A 25,427-nucleotide genomic window follows, 5' to 3' on the forward strand; every position below is an offset into this window, starting at 1 on the left:
AACTTCTTTCTTTAGACTTAGTACATGAAATGCTCCATTACCATTCTTAAAGTCTTTTCATTTTGTTGCTGGATTTTGTTTTTTAAGGAATCTGAGATATATCTAGTTTGTGAAGGAGTTCACCAGTGGAATAAGACATGAGAAAATTCTGGAAGACTCATATCCAAAATTCTCCCGCTTTGGGGACAAATGACACATCAGCACAAGAAGTTTTCAGGATTTCTTTTTCAAACAATAAGACAGACCAGTGCTCAAGAGGATTGGGAAAAGACTCATTTGAGCCTAAGGCTGGCTTTAGAATTTTTTAAGTTTTGCAAAAGGGTTTATCATTGAGTCATAGACAACTTAGATACTCTTAAGACACATGACTACTTCTAATTTATGAGCAAGTTAGTCTTACTTCCATGATTTGCAGATCTAATGTCCCAGACTTTGAGCGCAGAAGTTGACAAAATGTTGAGATAAAGATCCCAACAGGTTAATCTGAGGCACAAGTCTTCACACGATTACTATAGCAATTGCAATCTGGATGCAAGCACACGTGAAATCTAAACTAAACAATCAGGCCCCAAAATAGTTGCTTATCTGACAATACACCAACAACAATGAACAAACAAAAATGTGGGAAAAGAAAGAAATGCTATGTCTGGTCCCAGTTGTGACACCAATTACAGCTTAACTTTTGGTGAGGAAGTTAACTTCTCTGAAGCCATGTCTTCTTGTATATAGTGATAACAGAGTGTCACTCCATTCCAAGTCATCATTTTTCCACACCTTTGATTTCCTTCCTATGAAACTTCACAGGGCACTCGTAGACTGGTGTGCAAAGTTGATTGCCATGTTTGGTTTAAGAACTTGGGAATCCCCTTTAAACTTCTTCTTGTTCTTTGGCAGGATTATCTGGGAGCTTGCATTGTCCTGACGGCATCTATTGCATCTATTAGTCGACCTTTCAATTCTGGATTAGTGGGCTTGGGTCTCCTGTATGCCCTTACGGTAGGTACGGGTATCAACTCTTATTCTTGGACCTTAGAGGAGAAGTTTGAAATTCATAACAAGATGACATCTTCCAAATATAGATTTGGGCTCAAACCTAATGTTGTAGGAGAGTGAGGATTCATTTCTGACAATGCAAGTCTATTTGTTATAACTTCTCAAATCCTTGGTCAGAGAACTCCCAAGGTGGTTTGAAATCCCTATTCTGAGTCATTCGCAGCCCAACTGGGGACACTAACATGAGTGTTAATATGAATGAGATAAGTGCAAACAGAGGACATGAAACTAGGCATTGCACAGGGAAATCTGAGGACAGTTTATGACATAGGGGCAGAGGAGCATCCTTTGGCATTCTCTCTGATCTCTGCTACCCTGAAGTGCTTCTGAATTATACCACATGATGAACACCAAGTCATTCTATCCCAAAATATCCAGTGATTATGAAAATTGCTTACTTTAATGTTCAATGTGTTATTTTTTTGTCACCTGACACAGATAACCAATTATTTGAATTGGGTTGTGAGGAACTTGGCTGACCTGGAGGTGCAGATGGGTGCAGTGAAGAAAGTGAACAGTTTCTTGACGATGGAGTCTGAGAACTATGAAGGCACCTTGGGTATTGTAAACATGATTCTGTTACACTTAAGTGTTTGAACAAATATAACTTGTATGTCAGACACATTTCCTCTGCTTTTTTCCCATTTTAATATCCAGAGAACTCCTTCTCATGTTGATTTTTATTTTGGGTTTTTTTTTTTTTCACATAGGGTCTCACTGTGTAGCCCAGGCTGGTCTTAAATTTGAGATTCTTCTGCTTCGGCTTCCCAAGTGCTGGGATTACAGGTGTGAAGCACCATACCTGGCTCTCTCGTCTTAATTTTGCTTGGTTATAAGCACCTAGATACGACTATTTTGGTCTGAAAAGTCCTGGGTACAACTAGACCCCAAATTGACAATATTTAATAATATCTTTTAAGGAATAATAAAAATATTTGAGTTTTGTTACTTTAATCACCAACCTAAAGTGTCAACTATTATATTCTCTTTCTCAAGAATTTATTAACTTAGATGTCAAGAAATTTGGTTCTTAAAATTCTAAACAAGAGTCTCAATTCTATTAGAATAAAACTGGCAAGAAATTCAATATTGAAGGCAGAATAATCTTTATTAAATACAAATCTCAAAGTTAAAATGTTTTTCTTTGCCTAAATCCTTCAACATCTTTCTAGCTCTTCAAAGATGAAGTCCAGATAATTTAGTAAGACCACTGGGCCTTTCATTAGTGGACCCTTCCCCCCACCTTGTCTCATTTCTTATCATCAGGACATACTAATGTGCTATTCTTTCCTTTCATCTTTGTTCTTTGCTCATATACATTTGAAACAAATTTCCCCATCTCTCATCCTCTAAGATTCCTCTCAGGCACTTCCTCTTCTTGGAGCCCTGCTGGAATGCTCAGGTCCCCACCATCTATGCTCCCAGAGTACCTTGGGCGCCTCCACCATGTGGCTTTTCATGTAGTACTGACGTCCATGCATGCTTCTCAAGGTCACAGCATGCACCTGGAGCCATGCCTTCAATCTCCATGTGCCCAGCTCCTTGCACAACACCTTTCACATTTTAAGCACTCAAATGTTTGATGATCAACTGACTGAAGAAGTTAGTCAGTTCACAAATGAATTGCTTTCTACTCACCTTGAATAGAATTGAATGATGGAATGCTGAAGAGACAATAGTCCAAAAATAAACACAAAACAGAATTTTAAAGTTCTTAAGATGTGTTTACTTTTAATGAAATTTAAAACATAAGGACAAAGTTTGACTCAATAGTAAGTTTAGGAAAAATTACAGGTATATTAAAATTATTAATATTTATCCATATTATTTGTGTTTGTTTCCTTTCTACATCTGTCTCTACCTGTTATCTATCTATCATCTGTCTATCATCTATTCCTCTTCCCTATCTCCCAGATCCTTCTCAAGTTCCAGAATATTGGCCACAAGAAGGGGAGATCAAGATTCATGATCTGTGTGTCAGATATGAAAATAACCTGAAGCCTGTTCTAAAACATGTCAAGGCTTACATCAAACCTGGGCAAAAGGTATGAAACTCACCTCCATTTGATTTGCTTCCTACTCTGATGGCACCCACTATCACTACTTAAGTTCTCTTCACATCCAAGCCAAGTAAGTAAATTCTCACTAGGCTCAAGTGCTATTGCCTTTACATAGGTAAAATATCTGCACAAAAGAGAAAAGGGAAAGATAAGATTCGGGCACAAGATATGCTCTCTAGGTCTGATTATCATTCATTAGCTTCCCATGAAAATCAGGAAAGTCAACAATAGGTGTGTTTAAAATTTCTGGCTTCTAGCTCATGGCTATATCTGACATTTCCTTGGAAACCTTTGCCTTCATTCTATTTTAATCCCAAAATGAATTCTTTTAGTTACTGTAAAAAAGAACAAGTGAGTAGGAAATATGGACTCATTCTTTTTCTTATAATCCTATCACATCTAAGATAAAATAGAACAGTTATTTGTTAGTCTAACTCTATACTAAATGAAAAAATTAATCCAAGAAGAAAAATCAACAGAACCACATAGAAATAAAAAGAATTTGAATTCAGCCCTTGAGAATTTGGTGAAGGTTTCATTTTTATTTTAATGATGATAATTCATAAAACCTAAGAAGACTATTACATAGTAATGTAAATAAATAGAATTGTACTTTTATCATGATATCTTGTCTAAGCTAACAATGCTTTGGTCCATTTTCTGTCCTGAGTCCTCTTCCCTTTGAGTGACAGTTGCTTTTCAGGTGGGCATCTGTGGCCGCACAGGCAGTGGGAAGTCCTCCTTATCGCTGGCTTTCTTCAGAATGGTTGATATATTTGATGGTGAGTTGTGAACTAAATTTTTTTTAATTGGTCTTGTAGTTCTTTCCTTTCAAAAACATAAGAAAAACAACATCAACTTACCTAGTTCTGAAAAAATAAGAAGGAAATATTTATAAGGACTTTGTGTCCTGCACATGGCTCCAGGCAGGTATCCCAAATAAACAACACAAAGATAATGAAAGAACATAAAATTGAGAAAATAAAATGGTGAGCCCTAAACTCAAGTCTAGGGATCAATGCTGAGCAGTTCTAATACACTGGCAAAATGAGCAAGGCCACTCACTTTGAGTGTCAGTGGAAGTAGATAGCATTCAAGAGGAAGGAAAAGAAGGTCACTGTGCTTTCCTCAGACTAAAAATATACTTTTCCCATCAAAGGAAAAATTTCAAGGAAATAAGTAATCTGCATTTTTAATTTTGGTGTGTGACTCTTGCCATCATTGTCTCCTTAATAACATGTTTTCATGACACTAACATTTTGTGAGGAGGCAAACTTTAATGTAAAATGCAAAACTCGTATTAACAATATCCAAAAATATTTATTCACCCATAATAAGAACAGAGAAATAATTTAATCTTTGTTTTAGAAAAAAAGATGTTACATTATTTAATCTGTCAAGTGGACTGTAATGTGGCCAGCACATAAGTCATCTTGATGAAAGGGGATCCAACAATGAACTTGAGCCCCGGCCCAAGGAAGGGCTTACTTTTATTATCTGTAATAATGATGATGATGATAGCAATCAGCATTTTCATTGTACCTGACAGTTTACATTATTTAATCTAATCTTCGTGACAGTCTGTGAACTAAAAATGTCAGTTTATGAGCACAAAAGTTCAACTGCGGTCGCTGGAGTTGCCAGGGGTAGAGGGTGTTAAGGAACAAGGTAAGCACACATCACTGGGCTGGTGGCTCTTTCCACAGCCGGTTAAAATACACAGATACTTGAAGGACATTTAGTCCGATTTGTTTTATACGTCAGTTACCTGAGCCAAAGGCCTGATTCTTGTGCATCTAGAAACATGACTGCAGGCTCCATATACCTGATTTACCTTATTCTCTTTTCAGTATTAGGCTGTTAACATTTGAATAGATAATATATTATTCCTGAAAATCACAGTTTAAGCTAATCACCCTTTCCTGCTCTTGACTCTAAATCTATCTGATAAACAGACTGCAGCTACCATGTTAGCTTGGCATAATTATCTCACAGGGCAACCGTTATCTTGGCAAAAAGATGAGATAACAAAATGAATCTATCAAGTTGAAGAAAGAACATCAAGATTGCATGATTCTCTCAGTCAACATACAATGTGGAGAAATTCAGTAAAATTTGAAATCTGCATCATAGAATTTGTTTTCCTACTCATAGAACACTGTAGTCTTCAATCACTATATAAAGGAAAGTAACAGACAACATTCTTTGTCTTTGAGTTAGTCACTTTCATCACTGTGACAGATACCTGAGAGAAGTGGTTTAAAACAGGAACAATTTATTTTGACTCAAGGTTTCAGGGTATAGTTGGCTGGCTCCATAGCTTTGGGTCTGAGGTGTGATGGAACATCATGGCAGTGGGAGCACATGGTGGAGGAGGCATCTTACCTCATAGCAGCCAGGAAGCAGAAGGACAGACGGACAGACAGGAAGGGACCAAGGAAAAGATCCACCCTTCCAAGCCACACCCCAGTGACCCACCTCCTCCAATCACGCCCACCTCCCAGTTTCTATCATCTTCCAACAATGCCATTAAGTTATAAAATGAATCAATCCATTGATTAGGTAAAAACCCTCACAATCTATTTGGATCTACCAGCTGAGGACCAAGTCTTCAACACATGAGCCTTTGGGAGGACTTTTCTTACACAAACCCTGACAGTCTTCAAGGAACTTATATTCTAGTAGGGGAGAGTCAATAAAAATTAAGTGAATGTATATAGAATGTAAGATTCTGATAAATCCCATGAAGCAAAATAATCAGGGAAGGAGGGTAAAGAAATTTTATGCGAGGATCAAAAAAGAAGCAAAATTACTTTTATCTGATATGACCACATAAACTGAATAGGTGAATATGGTATAAAAATGTACACACATGTATGAAAATGCAAAAATGATACCTGTTGAAACCATTCCAGGAATGGAAGGATGGGGGGATAAAGGAGAGCAATGAGGGGGTAAATGCAAGTATGATATATTTGATGCATTATACGAATTTTTATAAATGCCACAATGTACCCCCACCCAGCACAACAATAAAAAATAAACAAAAACTAAAAACTCCCTCAGGAGAAATACATCAGAAAGGCAAAGAATCACCAAAAATGAATATTTTCATAGAGAAACACAATGCTGTTTTTGATACTTAAGTGAAAAGCTTTATATTCTGAATTTCAATCCCAAACTAGGAAAAACTTCTTTCCTGTTCTTGCTCTCTCTCTTGCTGTTTTGTGGTGTTAGGATTCAAACTAGGGGCCTGTGGAAAACATTTTAACTTGTAAACAAATTAAAATTTAACTGTGACTTTGCTACATGCCTGTAATTTTTGTTTCTCCTTAACAGGCAAGATTGTCATCGATGGGATAGACATTTCCAAACTGCCACTGCACACGCTGAGATCTAGACTTTCAATCATTCTGCAGGATCCAATACTATTCAGTGGTTCTATTAGGTATGTGAACATTCAGTAAAGATCATCTGTGTGCCTCTGGATTGATCCTTTAGCTCGTAGGGATTGGTTTTCAGGTAGGTATGAAATAACACTGTGAACATGGTAAGATCAAATATATTGTGCAACAATTGGATTGGGAACCCAAGTTGGTACATTAATTTATAGAAGAAGCGAATTCCTTCTGTTTTCAAGAGCTCTTTTTAGTTTGGCTCTATAAAATCCACTTTTTCCTGTACGCTCTGGGAGCTGTGACTCTTAATATACATCTCTGATATGTCCTACTCTATAGACATCCTGTCCAACTGGTGTGTCACTACTGGACTTAGCAGGTATTCTGATTTGGTTACACCCTTTACTGTCTCCCTACCTCTCATGACTTCATTTTTGGCCCAGATTGCTTTGATAAAGCTGCTACAGTCTTCTCTATGCCTGTTTAATCATTTCCCAGAAAAGAGGAAGAAAGGAAGGAGGGAGAGAGAGGGGGAGGGAGGGAAGGAGAGATGGAGGGAAGAAGGAAGGAAGGAAGTTGAGTTATCTTTTTTCTGCTAGGTGACTTAAATATATTGTTCAATTGAATTCTCAAGACTTGCTCTGGGCCACATACTGTTAATTTTGCAGATAAGTATGTTGAAACCCAAGCAGTTGTAATGTTCCCAAGGTCACACACCCAGAAAGAGGTAGAACTACAATTCTAAATGAAGTGTGTCTGACTCCCACGTCCACCAAGTCCATCTTTGTCATCCTTCACCAGCTCCCATCTCTCACCTCAGCCATCTTTTCCTCTCTCTTGCTCCCAGACTCCATCCACTTAATTACACAAAGAAATGTTTGCCTCCTTCACCTAGTATTTACTTTTTGTCTTGAAGAGCAAAGCACATGTAAGACTGCTCAAAATTTACCTGCAAAATTACTTTAATTAAAAGTTCTTTGTGTTGGGCAGGGGATATAACTCAGTGGTAGAGTACTCACCTACCGTTGATAAGACCCTATCCCCCAAAAAGTTCTGGATGTATCAAGCTATTTAGCAATATTATAATCAATTTGTGTCTGCAAGTATATTGATATGAGTACTGTTATAGCTGATACAGCACAGTGTATCTAAAGTGGTATCTGTATTTATCATTAGTAAATGGTTCATGTAGTTACCTTTAGTCCTGTAAGAATATCTTGCTGGACATTATTCATGTTGTGCCAAACGTAATATGAAGTGGCTGGACTGGAGTATCATGCACATAAACTTACCCAGTGATAAAATCAAAAACATTTTGACAACATTAAGATCACTCATTCATCAAGCATGAATTCAGTGCTTGCTCTGTTCTGAGCACTGTTTTAGGTGCTAAATATACAGGAGTCACCAAAAGAGATGGAAGTTACATTTTAAAAGAAAGGAAAACAATCAGCAAATCTACATTGTATTTTTGTTTACTGGCTAATAAACTGATTTTCCCCTACAGATTTAATTTAGATCCAGAGTGCAAGTGCACAGATGACAGACTCTGGGAGGCTCTAGAAATTGCCCAGCTGAAGAATATGGTGAAATCTCTACCAGGAGGTCTAGGTAATAGTTCTGAATAATGCAGTGACTTAATGCACATGTAATCAAAGCTGTGTATCTGTATCTACATTTTATGCTAGAATCACATAATTCTTGTGTTAATGCCCTTATATTTAAAATAATCTAACTGAAGGTTGCTAAGACATTTCAAAATCTGGAAGATTAACTTTATAGCAAATTCTGTTCCATATGAACACTCCAAAATATTCCAGTTAATACATTTATCTCATATTCTTCTCATCATTGAAGGATACACTTCACTTAGTCAGACTGTTCCTTGTGTGGGCATCCCTGTGTAGGTGACCCACAGATTCACTTAGCCCTGGAAAATGGAAGAGACCATTTCAGATTTTTTTTTCATTTTTTTAAGATGGACTCTCACTATGTGACCAAGGCTGGCCTCAAATTCTACATCCTCCCACGTCACTTGCCTGAGTGATGGGATTCCAGGTGTGCACAACCATGCCCAGATCACAGACTTAAATTTGAGAGTCTTTGGTATCATTTAAGAGAAAGTAATTTCTTCATGTTGGTAACCAATTTTAAATTCTTTGCTGCCAGGTGGGCATATTCATTTTATTTAGAAAACATAATTTTCATCCAGTTTGAAGACACTATTTTGCATTGATACTGTACTATTATGGCAATATCAATTTTGGTCACTTTTGTAAAGAATGAAACATGAATTCAAATAGTCACTGATTAAAATTCAGTGCTGGAAATAGTATAATTTTGTACAAATAAATGATGACAAAATGAATGACACATGTTAAGGAAATAACAGAAAATTTGTATTGTCTTTAGTTCATAAAATTAACATATAGTTTTGAACTTTTGCTTTCTTAAAATATGGACTCATTTAAGAAAACAATAGGAAAAATAATAGGTTTTGGAACTTTAATTTCAGGACACAATAAGTAGTTGCCAAGTTGATCGCACTGTTTTGACATCTCATTTTTAAAAAGCTCAGCCCACAAGACAAAAACCATTCATGTATGTTAGCCGTTTGAAAAGGGGCCCTACTCAAAAGCAACACATTTTATGATTTTAATTAAGTCCTGAGTAAAAACATATGGCAAATGAAAATTAAGAAAGCAGGTCTTTAGGGAACATTTTATTGACCCTGCTAGTATCAAGTTGTGGAGTAATTCTAGAATTCTTGATGAACATTGCCATAATAATTTTTGACATCTCCTGTGGAGAGCCCAACAAGTGTACTTGAGAGAAGCTTATATACCGTTCGGTTTTTTTCATTTTGAGAACTGCCATCCTACCATTAATAGTTGGGAATACAATTATACCTCTGTAGTCATCTTTGCCTATATGAGAGCAACATGCACCTGTTCTGAATCATGGGTGTAGAGTTTGGGGGTTACGGTACAGCATAAATAACAAAGGATTATATTAACACTGTGTAACTTACTGAATGATATGTTGATCATCTTAATGAAGATTAATCAATTACTTAGTGAAGATGTGGTTCAGGCCAACTCCTTTAAAAAGCATTCATCATCCCATCATCCTTCTTTCTTACTGTGCAAATTAACACCTGTAGAATCAATGCATAGCTTCCAAGCACAAGAAGTTACAACAGTGGGATGCAATGAGAATATAATGAATAGAATTCTCCCTTAAGACTTTATCAGAAAGTGTTTGAGTTGTAATAATTCATAATAGCAGTTTATGAAATGTGGATAGAAACCAAAAAGGGAAACACAATGAGAACATATTCATTTATCCACAAAACAATGTTTTATTCAGTTACTGCATCAGATACCATGGTACTGGAAATACACTCATGAGCAACAACAAACTCAGTTCCTGTCCACTTGGAGTTTACAGTCTGGTGGAATGGGGTAATAGAAAGAAACTGGAACTGGAATTGTGGATATTCTATTTCTTGCCAAACTCTACCACATAGTTGCTAAATGTGACCTTGGACAAGCCACGTCTCTCTGGGTCTTAGATAATTTTATTAAATAACCCTTGGGGAGAATTACACTAAATAGTTTAAAAATCTTCCAGGTCTTCCAGGTTTCCAAATGCTTAGTAATATTATATATCTTATTATCTGGAGGTAATTCACCAGGTGTTATCAGAATAGGGTGACTTGTTGCCATGTTCCTTTTCTAAAGTTCCATTTGCCTTTTATTGTGACATCTTTCTAACTGCACAAAGCCATATCCAGTCTGCTGTCATGCAGCAGAGTTTACTTTTTCAACTTTGCCAAAGTACAATATTAGTAGTCATTCCTTGGTGAGTTACCTGATTCTTCATTCATCTTAGATGCAGTGGTCACTGAAGGAGGGGAGAATTTCAGCGTTGGACAGAGGCAACTGTTTTGCCTGGCCAGGGCTTTTGTCCGGAAGAGCAGTATTCTCATTATGGATGAAGCAACAGCTTCCATCGACATGGCCACAGTAAGAGCATCTCTAAGCCTTGAGGATGGATGAGTTGGGGAAATGTGTGTGAAAACTACTATATGTTTTCTTCTGATTGGGTTCTGTTTCAAGTGGCTAATGTTTTAAGTGACTTCTCAATAATTTCCTTGATCAATCAATTATCAAACTGAGAATTATAATACATGAGACACCTCATTGCATGAAGGGAGTTTTTGTTACCAAAAACAGATAAAAATAATTTACCTTATTTTTTTCCTTTGCTGAACATTTTTGGGGGTAGTTCTGACATTCGAACTCAGGGCCTTGTGCTTATTAGGTAGGTGCTATACCATTTAACTCATGCCACCAGCCCTCTTCTTCTTAACATTTTTATTTGGACATAATTTCAGACTTTCAGAAATGTTGTAAGGAAAGGACATGTAATTTTCAGATACCCTTTACTATATTCCTTGTTTGTTTTGTTTTATATTGATTATTTTTTAATTGTCACATGAAAATGGTATCACTGTATAAGGTGCAATGTTATGTTCATATATGCTGTATAAAGATTTAGTCCATCTAGTTAATATGTCTGTTACCTCAATAGTTCATCATTTTGAAATATATTCTTGACTGTAGTCACATTGCTGTGCATAGATCACTACAAATTACAGCTGTTACCAAAAAAGACAAGAGATAGCAAGAGTTGGTGAGGATGTGGAGGAAAGAGAACCCTGTACACTGTTGGTAGGAATGTAAATTAGTACAGACATTTTGAAAGGGTAGAAGCTTCTCAAAAACCTAAAAGTGGACTCACAACATGATCCAGGAATTCCACTACTGAGTGTATATATATATCCAAAGGAATTCAAAGAGAAATCTGCACTCCCATGCTCACTGCAGCAATAGCCAAGGTATGCACACAACCTAAGTACCCGCCAACAGAGGATTGGATATGCAGCTTTGTGTAACGACACGGATGGAACTGGAAGACATTATGCTAAGTGAAACTAGCTGGTCACGTGGAAGACAAATACTGTATGATCTCACTTGCATGTAGTATCTTAAAAAGTTGAGTTCATAGAAACAGAGTAGAATGCTGTTAGCAGAGGCAGGGGGAAGGGAAGTATGGAAGAGAAGAAAAAGGGCTGGGGAAATGGAAGCTGTTAATCAGAGGGTGAAAAGTTTTCATTCCAGAGGAAAATGGACTTTAGTGATCTGTAGCACTGCAAACACTATCACTTTCTGATCAATTTCAAAACAGTGCTAAATCTGGAGCTCAGCTGGGAGAGAACTGAATTGTGTCTGTTAATTATGCTGTGGAAGCTCTAAACTACAGGATGTAAATCTCTGTTTAATAGACTATTGATAACCAGAACCATTTATTTTCTAAGGCAACTTGAAGAGGGATTTGCTAGATTAATGATGAGTAGAATTAATCATGGCCTTCTCCATGTGTTCAGGGGAAAAAGCCAGAAACTTTGCTTTTAGAAAGAAATTATTTAAATATGTCAAGTATGTCCAAGAAAGAATGTGGAACAATGTCACATTAAACTACAAACTGGATATAGGCTACTAGTTAATGTTGTTCTTTTAACTTGATATTAAAAGTTTGACCCCTATAAGAGCTGGATGCTGGTGGCTCATGCCTGTAATCCTAGCCACTTGGGAAGCTGACATCCAGAGGATTATGGTCCAAGACCAACCAAGGCAAAAGTTAAAGAGATTCCACCCCCCAACCTCAACCAAATAGTCACATGCCATGGAATGAGTTTGTCATCCCATGCTACATGGGAGGCTGAGATTGGGAGACTCATGGTTCCAAGCTAGTCCAGGCAAAAAGGTTTGTGAGACCCCATCACAACAGAAAAGAGCTGGGCATGGTGGTGTGTGCCTGTCATCCTTGCTATGACAAGAAGTGCAAATAGAAGAATCTTGTCTAGGCTGGCCTGGCAAAAAGTGAGACCCTATCTCCAAAATAACTAGAGCCAAAAGGGCTGGAGGCTTGGCTTGAGTGGTAGAGCACTTGCCTAGCAAGCATGAAGCCCTGAGCTAAAAACCAGGGGCTAATATCGCATACCATAAGATGTGAAGGTAGAGGATATAAGGATGTGTATTGAAAGCTGTTGAAAAACGGGGGATGGGAGGTAAAGGGGTAAGGGAGAGTAATGGAAGGGGTTTAACACCCACAGTGAGCATGCATTGAGACACCTCTTTGAACATCAAGTCAACCATTAATAATGAAAACCAGGACTGTAAAATAGGCATAGTGTGTGTGGGATGTGGGGGTGTATTAGTGGGAGGGGGAGGGTGAAGGAAGGAGATTAAGGTGACAGTACATGGTTGATGGATTTTACATACCTATATGAAACAGAACTAAAAAACCTCTTGCAATTGCTTTAAGAGGGATGGGGAGGAAGCTGAGAGGCAGAGACGGTGGGGGCAGTGTAAATAATGTACAATATAAGACTAATCAGAATTGTCACTACAAACCTCCCCCATATAATGAATATATCCTAATAAAAAACATAATAATTAAAAACCCAGTGCCACCAAAAAAGAAAAAAAGCTTGATATCAAAAGAGAGAGAGAGAGAGAGAGAGAGAGAAACAAACAAACAAACAAAAACCACCAGCAACCTCATGTTATTTTCTTGCAGCTCACTTTAGATTGGGTTAAACTACCCAAAAAGAAACAATTTCAAGATTGTTAAGTACCAATTATATGTGGAAATACCAAACTGAAATCATTTTTCTATTGTATAATATCAAAGTACCTACACAAAGTTATATAACCTCAAAATTTACATAATTTAAAGCAACAAAGTAGTCTCCTATCAATGTTTCATTAATTATAAGTGCATCAAAATTAGTATTAGTAGAACTAAGTTTTCATAATATTGAGCGATAATAAAAAGATAATAGTTGCCTCAGCAGAGAGAAGAGAGTGGGAGTGGAAGAAGATATGAATTAAGCAGCAGTAAAGCCCTTGGATGGAGGAAGGAACTACTCCAATTAACACTTGGGTAATGCAGTTTTCAACTAGGACAGAGGTGGAACTTTTACCCAGAACATCTTTAAAATACAATGATAATAGCAGATTTTTGTAGGAATAAAAAAGTTCCTGCCTGAATTGTTCTTTATGGGTCAACAGTGCAAATTTTTATAGACCACTGTTTCTTCTTTTTCTGATGCAAAGAATAATGCCATTTGGGGGTTTGGTTAGTTTTTGAATTCATGCCATTTGTGGCATGATACAAGCACACACTCTGATGGCTATGTGGTTTTATTTTCTGTTTGGGTTCCCTGGCAATAAATCAATGAGTAACTCCAGGTTAATTGCTGTGCTTTATTTGCATTTTGAGGACATCTGCAGAGTCTGGCCTGCTGCTGCTGCTAATGTATCTCTCTTTCCCGGGAGACTCTGAGAGAGTGCTCAGAAACCATGAGACATGGAGGAATATTTTTCCTGGGGACAGACTAGGATGGCAAGAAAATATAGTCCCAAGAAAATTTATACTTTATTATTTTTTGGCAGGAAAACATTTTGCAGAAAGTGGTAATGACAGCGTTTGCAGACCGCACTGTTGTCACAATAGCTGTAAGTAACAGGTGTCATTGATTTAGTCTTCTTGATTTTTGTTCTAAGTTTCTATGATCTATATGTTGAGTAATTAAGATATACTTACGTTAAATTATGTATTTCTCCTTTATTGTTTTTGTTTCTATGTAAGAAAATAATTACAACTGTATTCTGAATGCATTGTTATTTTCCAAACTGTCTGCTCTACCTAGCGTCTCTAAGTTGCGATGGCAGAATTTCCGAAATACAAGGATTCCAGAAGGTCATGTGCTCATTGTCTATACTTATTCTCTTTCCAGTAATCTAATGGTCTGAGGAGGAATTTCAGAAGCAAAATTCCTAAATTTCATTGCAAATTCTGCTAATATTTATACCTAATTTCTATGATTCTATTTATTTATCTGTTTTAAAAATAGCAGACAATGAGCTATCCCATAGTGGGGACAGGTCAAACCAATCAAAATTGGAGAATTGCCTAAATCCTTGTTAAGTCATGTTATAACTGACTTAAAATAGGCTGTGTTTTTTTCTCTCTTCCTCTTTGGAAATGGGTGTAGTCCTACCCTTATTTAAGCTTACTGCTTGGCAAAAACTATTTTTAATGAGTCCCTCAGACATTTTTCCTCCTGCTGATTCTCTCTCTCTTCTTTCCATTTTTCTCTCCAGCATCGTGTCTCCTCTATTGTGGATGCAGGTCTTGTTTTAGTCTTTTCTGAGGGTATTTTAGTGGAGTGTGATACTGGTCCAAACTTGCTCACTCACAAGAATGGCCTCTTTTCTACTTTGGTGATGACCAACAAGTAGACCATCACGATCTGCTCTTCCAAGAATCCCATGCTCTGGTAGTTATCTTAGTGATATTCTCTCAGTAAGTCCAGGCTATGGCTGTGATTAGGGAGTGAGCCAGGAGGAGGAAACTAACTATAGGGCAGGTGTTACTGCCCAAGTCAGCTCAACCACAGGCTTCCCTTACGCACAGGACTGAATAAGGGCATGCTTTTGTTTTCAGAGATTCCCCTGTGAGAGAGTATTTTTGAAGCTGACAACCTGATTCCCTTCTATCCTGAGGAACAATTTCACTAGCCTTTAGGATGTTTTGTCAGCATCCTTAAAAATACCATAACCCATCCTTACCTGCCTTGAAGAATGCATTGCTTAACTTAGATAATTACTTAGTTTAGCTGCTGATTAACGGACGTTGTAGAGGAATGTCTGCTATGCTTCCATCTTTGTGAGTGATGCATGGGAGGAAGCACACCCTGCAATGTGTAGCTTTTTCAAAATGGAATGAAATGACTTCCCATCAGAGCACAGGTAGAGAAAAACCCACTTTCTCCCATTTTCCCAGTGAAGTCTATTGTTCTTCTTCCCTGGAATCATGTACACTAAGGTGTAAATGATTTAAGAGGTAAGAAAACTGGCTAACTTGAAAAACAGATCTTGGCTGTTTTCAACAATTTTTCTCAAGGGATAAATATGGGGAGAAATTTGGGAAGGGAAAGAGCTTCCTGTGGTCCCTAAATGAGTGGAAAAAGTCGGGGGGGGGGATGCAGACTCTTCCTGACTCAACAGACTTATTCTTCTCTTCTCTGAATGATGCATGACATTGTTGAGTGGACCCATGTATTCTGTACTTGAAAGGTTTTTGAACGTAGTTTTTATCTTTAGTTCAAAAGTTATACTCTCCTACGTGGTTTCTGTTCTGCATTCACTGAATACTTTGCTACAGATATGTATCTTTCACCTGTTCTTCAAGACCCGTAGTATGAAGGTGGCCAGTAGGTGCCTAACCTCTTCCCAACACATAAATCTGCTGGGAAGGAAGTAGATCTCATAAGGGACCAGATGCTCATAACTAGCTCACAAAAGAGAGAGCAGATTCCTCATAAAACGATCCTCAGCTCTGTTAGTCCCTTTCCTTCTCTGCCTAAAAGTTGTTCTATTAATTTAGTTTACTGTCACTGGAAATTACAGAATATCTTAGAATGATAACTTTTTCCAGCTTCTAAAAGCTTTCTCCAAAATATCCCACGGTATTTATTTATGAAAATGATTTATTCTTCACTATCGATTAGATTAACTTCTATGGAGCATTTTGAAAATTTCATCAATACTATTGTAATTGAAACCACACTTTGTTAGCAAAAAAATAATTTGATTAATGAAACAAACACCAGCTACATTTATTCCTATTGGCTAAGATTTTTCAAAGTTTTTATTTTACTTTTCAGTAAACATTATTTAGACTATTAAGGCAATGTTTACACAATTGTCTTTCTGGATTTAGAGTCCAAATTCTTTTTTTTTAGAACACCTATGAAATGATTGTTGAAGAACTAATATTTTTCTAGAGCAAAAATGTATACAGATATTAAGCAGTTCATTAAATGTGTCTGTTTTTTCTAAATTCATGGGTGTACAAATGGCTCTGGTCCTCAAAGATAAATAGACACTGTCATCAAACTTCTGATAATTCCTCAATATATATCATTTGCTACCAATATTCAGTGAATGATAAGCTTTTCTATGGATGTTGAAAATAATGGTGCATGTCTAGGATGGTATCATCAGCATACTCCATGTATGATTTTCTTTCTTCCTCATCTGTGAGTCACAGGTATAAATGCTTGCTTTCCTGAAGGCATAAACATCAAGACTTCCCCATCCACAGGTCCGGGGCACAATATAGGCCTCTGCCTCTGGGGATGGCTTTAGGCTGGATTTCGGACTGTTGTTTGAAAGGCACTTTGGAAGAGTGTGTATCAGCTAATTGGATGGTATTATCTATGTTTGGAAGTCTGGACCAGAATTCCCACCAGCACACTAATGTTTTGACCTCCGCAGTCCCAGTCCGCATGGTATACTGAACACTTGAAATGTGGAAAGTATGAATTTGGAATTGGGATATGTTTAAATTGGTACTGAATTTCAGAGTATTAAGAGAAGAATGTAAAAGATCTCATGAAGAATTTTGCATGTCAAAATGATAACATATAGGCTGAGTTAAAATATTAAAATTGCTTTTACCTGTCTATTTCTACTTTTAAGCTGTATTTCCTAGAAAATTTAAGACCGCATGCAGGTCACATTATGTTTTTACTGGGCAGTGCTGATCGCAGTAAGGATAAAGGTCCACCACACAGAGTTTCCCTTCTAAATGATAAAATACTAAGTAATAGTGGCTAACATTTATTATTTGCTTGTGTGCACTAGACAAGGTGTGTAATTTTTACATGAGTTATTCCATTGATGCTTACTGTTATTTTTCCAGGGGAGGTGTTGTTATTACCATCATTTTACAGATGGAGACACACACAAGTTAGTAGGTTGCTCAGAGATAGCAGGTGGTGAGGCCAATGCGTGAGCAGAGGTTCACTTCAGAGATTGCACCCCCAACCTTAACTCTAGTCGTAGCAGGTGGATCTTACTCATAAGCATCGCATTCTCCCTATGAAACAGTTTAGGAGGAGGGTAGAAAGACCTCACATGTTGAAGTTAGTATATCTGGCTTTGACGCTGGTCCTGCTGCTTATTAAGTAGGTAATCTCCTGATTTTTCTTGGCCCCTCTGAGCCCCAGTAATCTCTCCTATAAAGTGGAGAGAGAACACACCCACAGCTGAGGAATGGTGTGATGATCTAGAATTTTGAGTGTGGAGTACTTAATGTATAACACATGCCCAATAAATGGTAGCTTTTATTATTATTAACTGCTAACACCAAAATCCATCTTGCAAGGGTGCCATGCAGAAGGAGAGAATGAGTGAGTGGGAGTGATTTCTGAAGACTGCATGCATGCCTAAAGACCTGGGGAATTCATCCTAACGCACGTCAGAATGAACTTCCCAGAATTGAACTACTTCTAGCGTTCTTCAAATTGCTTATTAGCCCATTGAATTAGTAGGCTCACACAAAAAGTTATTGTCATTGAGAACAAAATATAATCCTATTGGTTCACAGTGGTTCCTCTTAGCATTTAATTATTTGATTTATATGATGATACTGATACGTTAACCACACAAAAGTTAATACAGCACAAATAAAATCCAGCCATACTGGCTGATACTTAAAAATATGTAAATAAGTGATTAAAAAATAAGGAAAAGCAGAAGCTGTGTTTCCTGCATCTCCTGGCATGCCAAAATAAATAAATGTCCCTGAAAGATCTGTGAAATCTACACACTCCATTTTTTTGGCTTGTGTCTTGGAATTTGTAATAGATATGTGTCTTCTTTCCATTCACAGCATCGGGTTCACACCATTCTGACGGCAGACCTGGTTATTGTGATGAAGCGAGGAAATATTTTAGAATATGACACTCCAGAGAGCCTCTTGGCCCGGGAAGATGGAGTATTTGCTTCTTTTGTTCGTGCGGACATGTGAAGGGCTGTCTTAAAATGATATAAATGATCATTTCAAATGATGCAGTCAGAACCTATTTAATGCATCATTAGCTTGGCCTTTGTAGAGTGGCCTCTTGAGCGTAATTTTTGGTATCAGAAGTTGACCTTTCTTATCCCTGTTTTTGTTTCACAGTTTTCCAAGATATCATTGCCTATGATGTTCATTACTGATGTTTTCCTAATGATCTAGCCACATTGCCTTTAAGAACACAGGTTGAATTAGAACATGTAGCTCCTGTAAGTGGCATATCAACAATTTATTCTTTCTTATAATTTTGAGTTTTAGTAAATATCTCTCAAGAATAGAATTTGCAATAAATAAGCAGTTTTAGTGCACCCTTATTTGTAAGAATAAATTCTCCTTATTGCTGGAGTCTCCAAATGTTATTGAAGGGAAAAAAAAAGAAACATAAGCTTTCTAATGAATAACTAAAATTCGTCATCTATTCTAAGAGAACATTTATGTATTCATTAATATTAGTAATACTGATTTTTAGCAGTCTCTTTTTCCCCTCTTAAGTTTTTTTCTGTCATCAAGAAGTTACCACATTTATAGTAGCTCTATAAAGCTACCACCACCTTAGCTTTAGGTAGTTGAAAAATACTTGTTTCCACTTTTTTGTCCAGTAAGGAGAGAGTTCTTAAGAGGCGTAACAATGTGCCTTTTCTAGAGTGAAGTTCAGAGAGTGAGTAGGTTCAGTCCTTCAGTGTTAGGCCAACTAAGCTTTTTATAGTTTAATTTCTCATTAACTATGGTCATGGTCCTGAATCCTAAAGTTACATATCATTCTGGACTCAAAGGAACATAGGCATATGGCCTTATTTCTCACATATGTCTGTCGTAGCTAACTATGAGCGAATGGTGGCAGAAAAACATTCCTCTAATGTACCCGATGCTCCCTGTGAAAGAGTGTGACATGAGGAGATAACCTCCACTCTATATGAAGTTCTATATAGAACGAGTGTCTGTTTCTAGTTGGAAAATTTTACCTCCGGGAATTTATGTTCCATCTGTAACTGTTCACATGTTTAACTTTAATGTGCATGTAAAGAGTACATCAAATTCAATAGGATGCTAGTGTTATGTTTCTCTTAAGTGTATATTAAATTCAAAGTTACTAAACGTTATCCGCCTCTTATGCTGGCAACCACTGCTGCTACATTTCTTTACCATTCAGTATAAAAATTGTTGACTTTCATGAGGGCTTATATAAATTGTGAGATTTTTTTTTTTTTGTGGCAGCACTGGGGTTTGAACTCAGGGCCTCACACTTGCTAGACAGGTGCTATCAGCACTGGAGCCACTCCACAGCCCCATTGTAAGATACTGAAGACTTGTAATTGGTGGAAAAAGAGAAATCATGCTCCCTCTCTATAGTTCTTGTGTTCAGTTTATTGTAATGTCAACTCACTTTTTGAAAATTTTATTTGTATATCAGAATTTCTCATGAAGCCTTCACTTGAATATAGAATTCTAATGTTATTTAAAAAAAAAAGAGCAAGAGTAAGTAGTAGAGACAGTTAGTCTGATGAAAGTACAATACATACATTTGTGAAATACCATGGCAAAACCCCACTTAAAAATCAATATACATTTTAAAAAATGAAGGACAGGAAGGTAAAGTAAGTCTTTTCAGGGGCAGTTTCTAGTGATAGGGAAGCGGGAAAACAGAGAGGGTGAAGGAGAATGAATATAGGGGATGTACTTTGTATATGTGTATGAAATTAGAACAATAAGACCATTGAAATTGTTCTAAGAAGGAGGAGGGAGAAGGAGGAAGAATGATGGAGGGGATGTATGTAATTAAGACAAATTATAAGCACATATATAAATGTTACAGTAAAACCTCCCTGTACAACTAATATATGGTAATGAAAATGTAAAAGAAATAAGTTCCACAAAAGATGGACAAAAATCACCCATGTTACTCAGTTTAACTTAGTCGCCCTTTGTTGTGTACATAAAATTTCATTGAACGATAAAAATAATTATTCTTTTCTTAAAGCTGAACAGAATAGTTGGTATCCATAAATTCAATCTTGAAAATATGTTCTAAAATTTCAACCAACTTACAAAGATGTTGTGTGAAAGTGTTTTGGGGAGCTGAGTATGAACAATCTGTTATCAAATTATACCTCAGGATTTCACCCATAGACATAATCCCTGATATCTTTAAATTATACAGCTATGCAGCCAAGGTCAGCAATGACATCTCTAATTACACTAACCTAAAAAACCAAGGTTGCTAGCCTTACAACACCCAAGTGACTTTTGGTCCCTCAGAACTTTTTACTTACATGAGTAAATGCTAAATTACTAACAAAAATAAATTGACTGAATAAAGTAAAGGCTAAGGCTTTAAATCAATTAATCTTGTTACATTGTATGTATTATCTATTAACAACAGAAATTACCTGTCTGGAAATAATTTTTAACTAGATAGCTACATCTATAAAAGAAGATCACCTTAACCAAAGGTTAAGATTTAACTAACCAAATCAATTTTAGAAATTTTAATACTTTAATATTTGCAAAAAAGTCATAAACGCACAAAACTTCACATGACCATTGTCACTGAGAAAGAAAAGGTACTACTTTTAAAATACTGTGAACCTCCACTATTATTCATGATTCACTTAGCTCCAGAGTAGATACTCTTAGAAGACTTTTCTAAGTAATTTGTACTTGGGATCTGGGATCATGTCTTGTTTGTTTTTGTGCCCTTTGAACTAAATACACAATTGGCTTTTATAAATATAGTTGATTGATTTATTGATTCATCTTACTGCTAGCCAGGTACCTATAACTAACAGTTATCTCTTCACTCTTCTGTGCTGTGTCTATTACACTATTTATTTTCTGCAATATATGAAATGTGTTTATTCTCTAAATATATGAAAACCTATTGGCTTGCATTATATAATAAATTTCTCCTTTTGTTGGTCCAATTGAAGAGAGTGATGTTTCTTTCACTAATCATTTCTCTAGGTATTAGCAGGGATTGATCAATAGATGTAAATCAACACCACTTGCAAGATAATACTGACTCTGCTTTAATGATCTTGTTTTGCATTTCCAAGAGTCATGCATTCCCTTGATATTTTAATAGACTCCAAGGAGGTTTCCATTAAGCAGAACAGCTATAGTAATATTTTTTTTACATCTCTAAATAGCTCAATGTCTAGACTTTTTCCCAAAGTTTATGGACCAGTTCTTATGGTTGTTTTCCAATATATCTTTTGTCGCTTATTTTGTAACACAGTCTTTGGAGTTCTGTGATTTACAGTACTATGATAATTTTCTTATTGATTCATCATCCAGAGTCTAATGCAATCTTCTGATTCTTTTTTCTTTCTCTTTTTTTTCCTCTCTCTTTTTCTCTCCCTTCTTTCCTCCCTCTTCCTCCCCACTACTCTCCTAATCTCTCTCTCTTTCTTTCTAGGACTCACCACTTAGGCTGACTTATAACTTGTTATGTAGTCTAGGGTGACTAGAACTCACAATCCTCTTGCCTCAGCCTCCTTGAGTGCTGGGATTTCAGACATGTACCACCAGGCTCAGCTTTTCTTTTGATTTGTCATTTAATTAGCCATAAGTGATCTAAAAATGAAGTTTTCCATGAAGATGAAAGTTGGTTCTTTTTTTCCACCTCTGATTTCTGATTTAATGTTGAATCGTGTGCACATTATTCTGATGAGTCTGAGTTCCAAACTTTAAAGTTTCCATAACATATTTCTAAATGTTGAAAGTCTGGGGGAGGATTTTATTACTGACATTTCACAGCATGGAAAGAATGTGAGGTATCAGTGATTATTATTCTGTCCACTCCCACATTTTCCTGCAGTTGTCATCATTGCTGATGATGAAGGCTGATGCATTCATTCTACATGCCTAGTATGTAGGATTTAAATTATTACTTTTTCCATGGATAGTAGCAAATTGCCATTAGTCATTCACACTATGATCACAAATACATTTTTCTAAAATGACAGAGATCAGTGAGCCACATCTGTACTGGAATCTAGAAAAATAAGAATTTTTAGAACTCACTCAGGGAAAGTGAGGACTGGGCCAGGTCTAAAGGATTCATCCATAGACATTTCCACAATTCCATCTCTGCTCTAGGTTCTCAGTTTCCTTCTGCCCCGTTCCTACTTCTCTCTGCCTCTTTTTCATCTCGCATACAGCCTTTAGATATGATTCCATCTCTGAGCTGACATCTTCTAGATCCAAGGCCCACTTGTCTGCTCTAAGTATCAAGCAAGTAGTCTTCCTTGTCCAGTTCATCTGTTTTTACATGACTACACAGCTTCGCATTGTATCTGTTTGGGTCAAGGATCTTCAAGTCGTATATGCAAATTAGAAGAAACATCTTATGCTGATGTGAGCTTATCCCAGGGTAGAGCATGATATAAAAGCAAGAAATCACAACCAGTCATCCCAGGAAATCCATATCACCATCAGTAGCCTCAGTAATCACTGTGCTGGTTACTGATTCTTTGCCTCTGTGTGGGGAAATAGAGGAGGGAAAACCGTTCTTCTAACACATGCACACTAAAAATATAGAGCTGGTTGACTAAAACCCTTGAACTTTCTTATGATCCTCAGCCCTACCTTTGCTACTGAGGGAGGCAAATGCCAAAGAAGGATGTAATTTTCTTTTAAAACCAGAAACAAAACAAACTCTCCTGCCATAATTAATCACCTCTAAATATTGACTTTTTAAGCCCAAATTTTATTTCCCTATGGAAATGACTGCATAACACACAGCCTGTGAGACATTTTTCCACAAGCACTCTCAAATCCAGCAGTAACAGCCCCTCTCCCAGAACTGCACTTACCCGCCCATTTTAGGATCCCCAGCACAAACGACTTTACATGCATACTCTGTTTCTCCTAGTGACCTTCAATCTCAGACACTCAAAAGTGTCAGTCACTTGACCCAGACATTGCATCACCTGTCCTTGGCATACAGGAAAGAGAAGATGGTGAAAATCAGTGACTTAGGGTGGTAAAGTTTGCACCTGAAATAGAAGTTTCTCTTCTTTGTTCCTACATCACTGAATTTCTTGCATATATTCAACACAATGAAATACCACATTGGAAACACAAGGCATCTAGGCCTTGGTCCAATGATGTAGGGAAAAAAATAGCAAGCCTAATATTTCATGGGATATTCCTGGCTTAAATAACATTTTAATAAAGCTTAGTTATGTGTGCCAATAAAGCATATAGATGACATAATGATTTATGATTTAAATATCATATAATCCCTGTAATGTCTAGTATCATCTTATATCAAAAATATGAGAGAAGTGAGATCACTGGAGAAAAGGAGAGAGGAGCAATGTGAAATCAACTCAGATATTAGAATACACATTGCATGAACCATCTCATTAAAAACTTGCTGTAAGAGTAAAAGTAGCTACCAAATATGGAGCATATATGATACAAACCTTGTAAGTATAATCTAATTTAATCTGTTTCATTTTTAAATAAAATCTATGAGATAAATAGCAATTATTCTCATTTTATAATTAAGATTCAGAGAAGCTAGCTCAGCCGACGCTTAGTGAAACTGAGGCAATTTCAGGCAATCTGATTTGAAGACCCATATTCTTAGCCATGTGCTACCCCATACTAAAGATTAAATTAAGAGGTGATTGACTTCTCTTGAGAACGGTCTATCTGGTGTGTGGCATGTAATATAAAGTAGTGACGTGATTCAATATAGACTACTACTGGGAAAGAAGCTGAACAGGAATGAGAAGACCTGAGTTTTAGTTTTAATTCTATCACATGACTTTGGATTTGTCAGTTAAAGTCTGACTTCTAATTTCTTCATTTGCAAAAAGGAAATGACAACAGCTGCCCTCCTGACCTCAGTGGGTTTCATTCATTTCAAATGATGGCAAGAGGTGGGCACAGTTTGGAAAGCACATTCCAATTTGAAAAACTAGTATCGAGAACTCAGGACATGTATCACATCCTACTGAGTGCTACACGGGTTTTTCTTTTTAACTACAACATAGAATGTTTTACTCTAAAAGCAAATTGATATTCTAATTTTGCAATGGTGAAATCATACATTAAAGATATGAAATTATATAATAAAAACTCCAGAATATTGATACCCCTGCAGTTCTGTAAGGGCTAAGGTAAAATCAATGTGTTAGGGTGAAACCTAGATAATTTAAGAAGGGGAAAAACAATAAAAATTAACTCCTACTCAAAATTAAAAGCTAATGAGAAAATGAACCACCAAGATAGGAATCAAAAGGTGTAACATATAAGAATACTAGCACAAGAGCTAGAAGTAATAATATAGCAATCTATAAGAGATTTTAAAACATGTGTATTTGCCAATAAGCAGGTGAAGATGTTCTCAACATCATTCTTCATCAGGAATGCAAATAAAAACAACAACATACCCAAGAATTAGCTAAATTGACAAAACTGACAATAGCAAGTGTGATGAGAGTAGAACTGTCATACACTGTTGTGTGTGTGTGTGTGTGTGTGTGTACAACCAGTTTCTACTAAGGCTAAATATGTGCCTATAGCAGGACCCAACAATTCCATTCCTGAGCCTGTATCCAAGAATCCTATGCATACAAATGGCTTGAATAGAAATGTGCATAGGAGCTTTATTCATAATAGTCAAAGAAACAAAACAGCCTGCATGCTTATAATAAGACAGATAACTAAATGGTGTTATGTTCACACAGTGAAATACTACGGTATACAAAATACCTGACCAGATCTCACAGACACCATGTTGAGTGAAAGATGGCAGACACTGAAGAATACCTACTGTAGGATTCCACGTATACAAAGCTCAACAACAAGCAAAACAAACTGAAGATGAACCAAGTCATGTGAGAGTGAGCTCTGGTAGGCAAGGGTTACAGTCTGGTAAGGGGCACGAGGAGATGTAGGGGGA

The 25,427-nt window shown here is 36.8% G+C and overlaps 1 protein-coding gene across 15 annotated transcripts in view; it reads left to right on the forward strand.

Annotated features, from left to right (window-relative positions):
* Positions 1 to 21,432, forward strand: part of Abcc9 (ATP binding cassette subfamily C member 9) — a 135,159-nt gene extending 113,727 nt beyond the window's left edge. For 11 of the 15 annotated variants that reach the window (XM_074075895.1, XM_074075894.1, XM_074075897.1 and 8 more), the window contains 9 exons: positions 895 to 996; positions 1,492 to 1,612; positions 2,968 to 3,098; positions 3,817 to 3,895; positions 6,453 to 6,561; positions 8,019 to 8,122; positions 10,406 to 10,539; positions 14,038 to 14,100; positions 18,326 to 21,432. In XM_074075895.1, coding sequence (XP_073931996.1) covers positions 895 to 996; positions 1,492 to 1,612; positions 2,968 to 3,098; positions 3,817 to 3,895; positions 6,453 to 6,561; positions 8,019 to 8,122; positions 10,406 to 10,539; positions 14,038 to 14,100; positions 18,326 to 18,463 — 981 coding nt within the window. In that variant the 3' untranslated portion in view covers positions 18,464 to 21,432. Of the gene's footprint in view, positions 1 to 894; positions 997 to 1,491; positions 1,613 to 2,967; positions 3,099 to 3,816; positions 3,896 to 6,452; positions 6,562 to 8,018; positions 8,123 to 10,405; positions 10,540 to 14,037; positions 14,101 to 14,748; positions 14,925 to 18,325 lie in introns of all 15 variants that reach the window. The other 4 variants (XM_074075905.1, XM_074075906.1, XM_074075896.1 and 1 more) reach the window with 1 other exon arrangement.
* Positions 21,433 to 25,427: the final 3,995 nt, after the last annotated feature.

This window comes from Castor canadensis, chromosome 6 (genome assembly GCF_047511655.1).
Source record: "Castor canadensis chromosome 6, mCasCan1.hap1v2, whole genome shotgun sequence".
Lineage (NCBI taxonomy): Eukaryota > Metazoa > Chordata > Mammalia > Rodentia > Castoridae > Castor > Castor canadensis.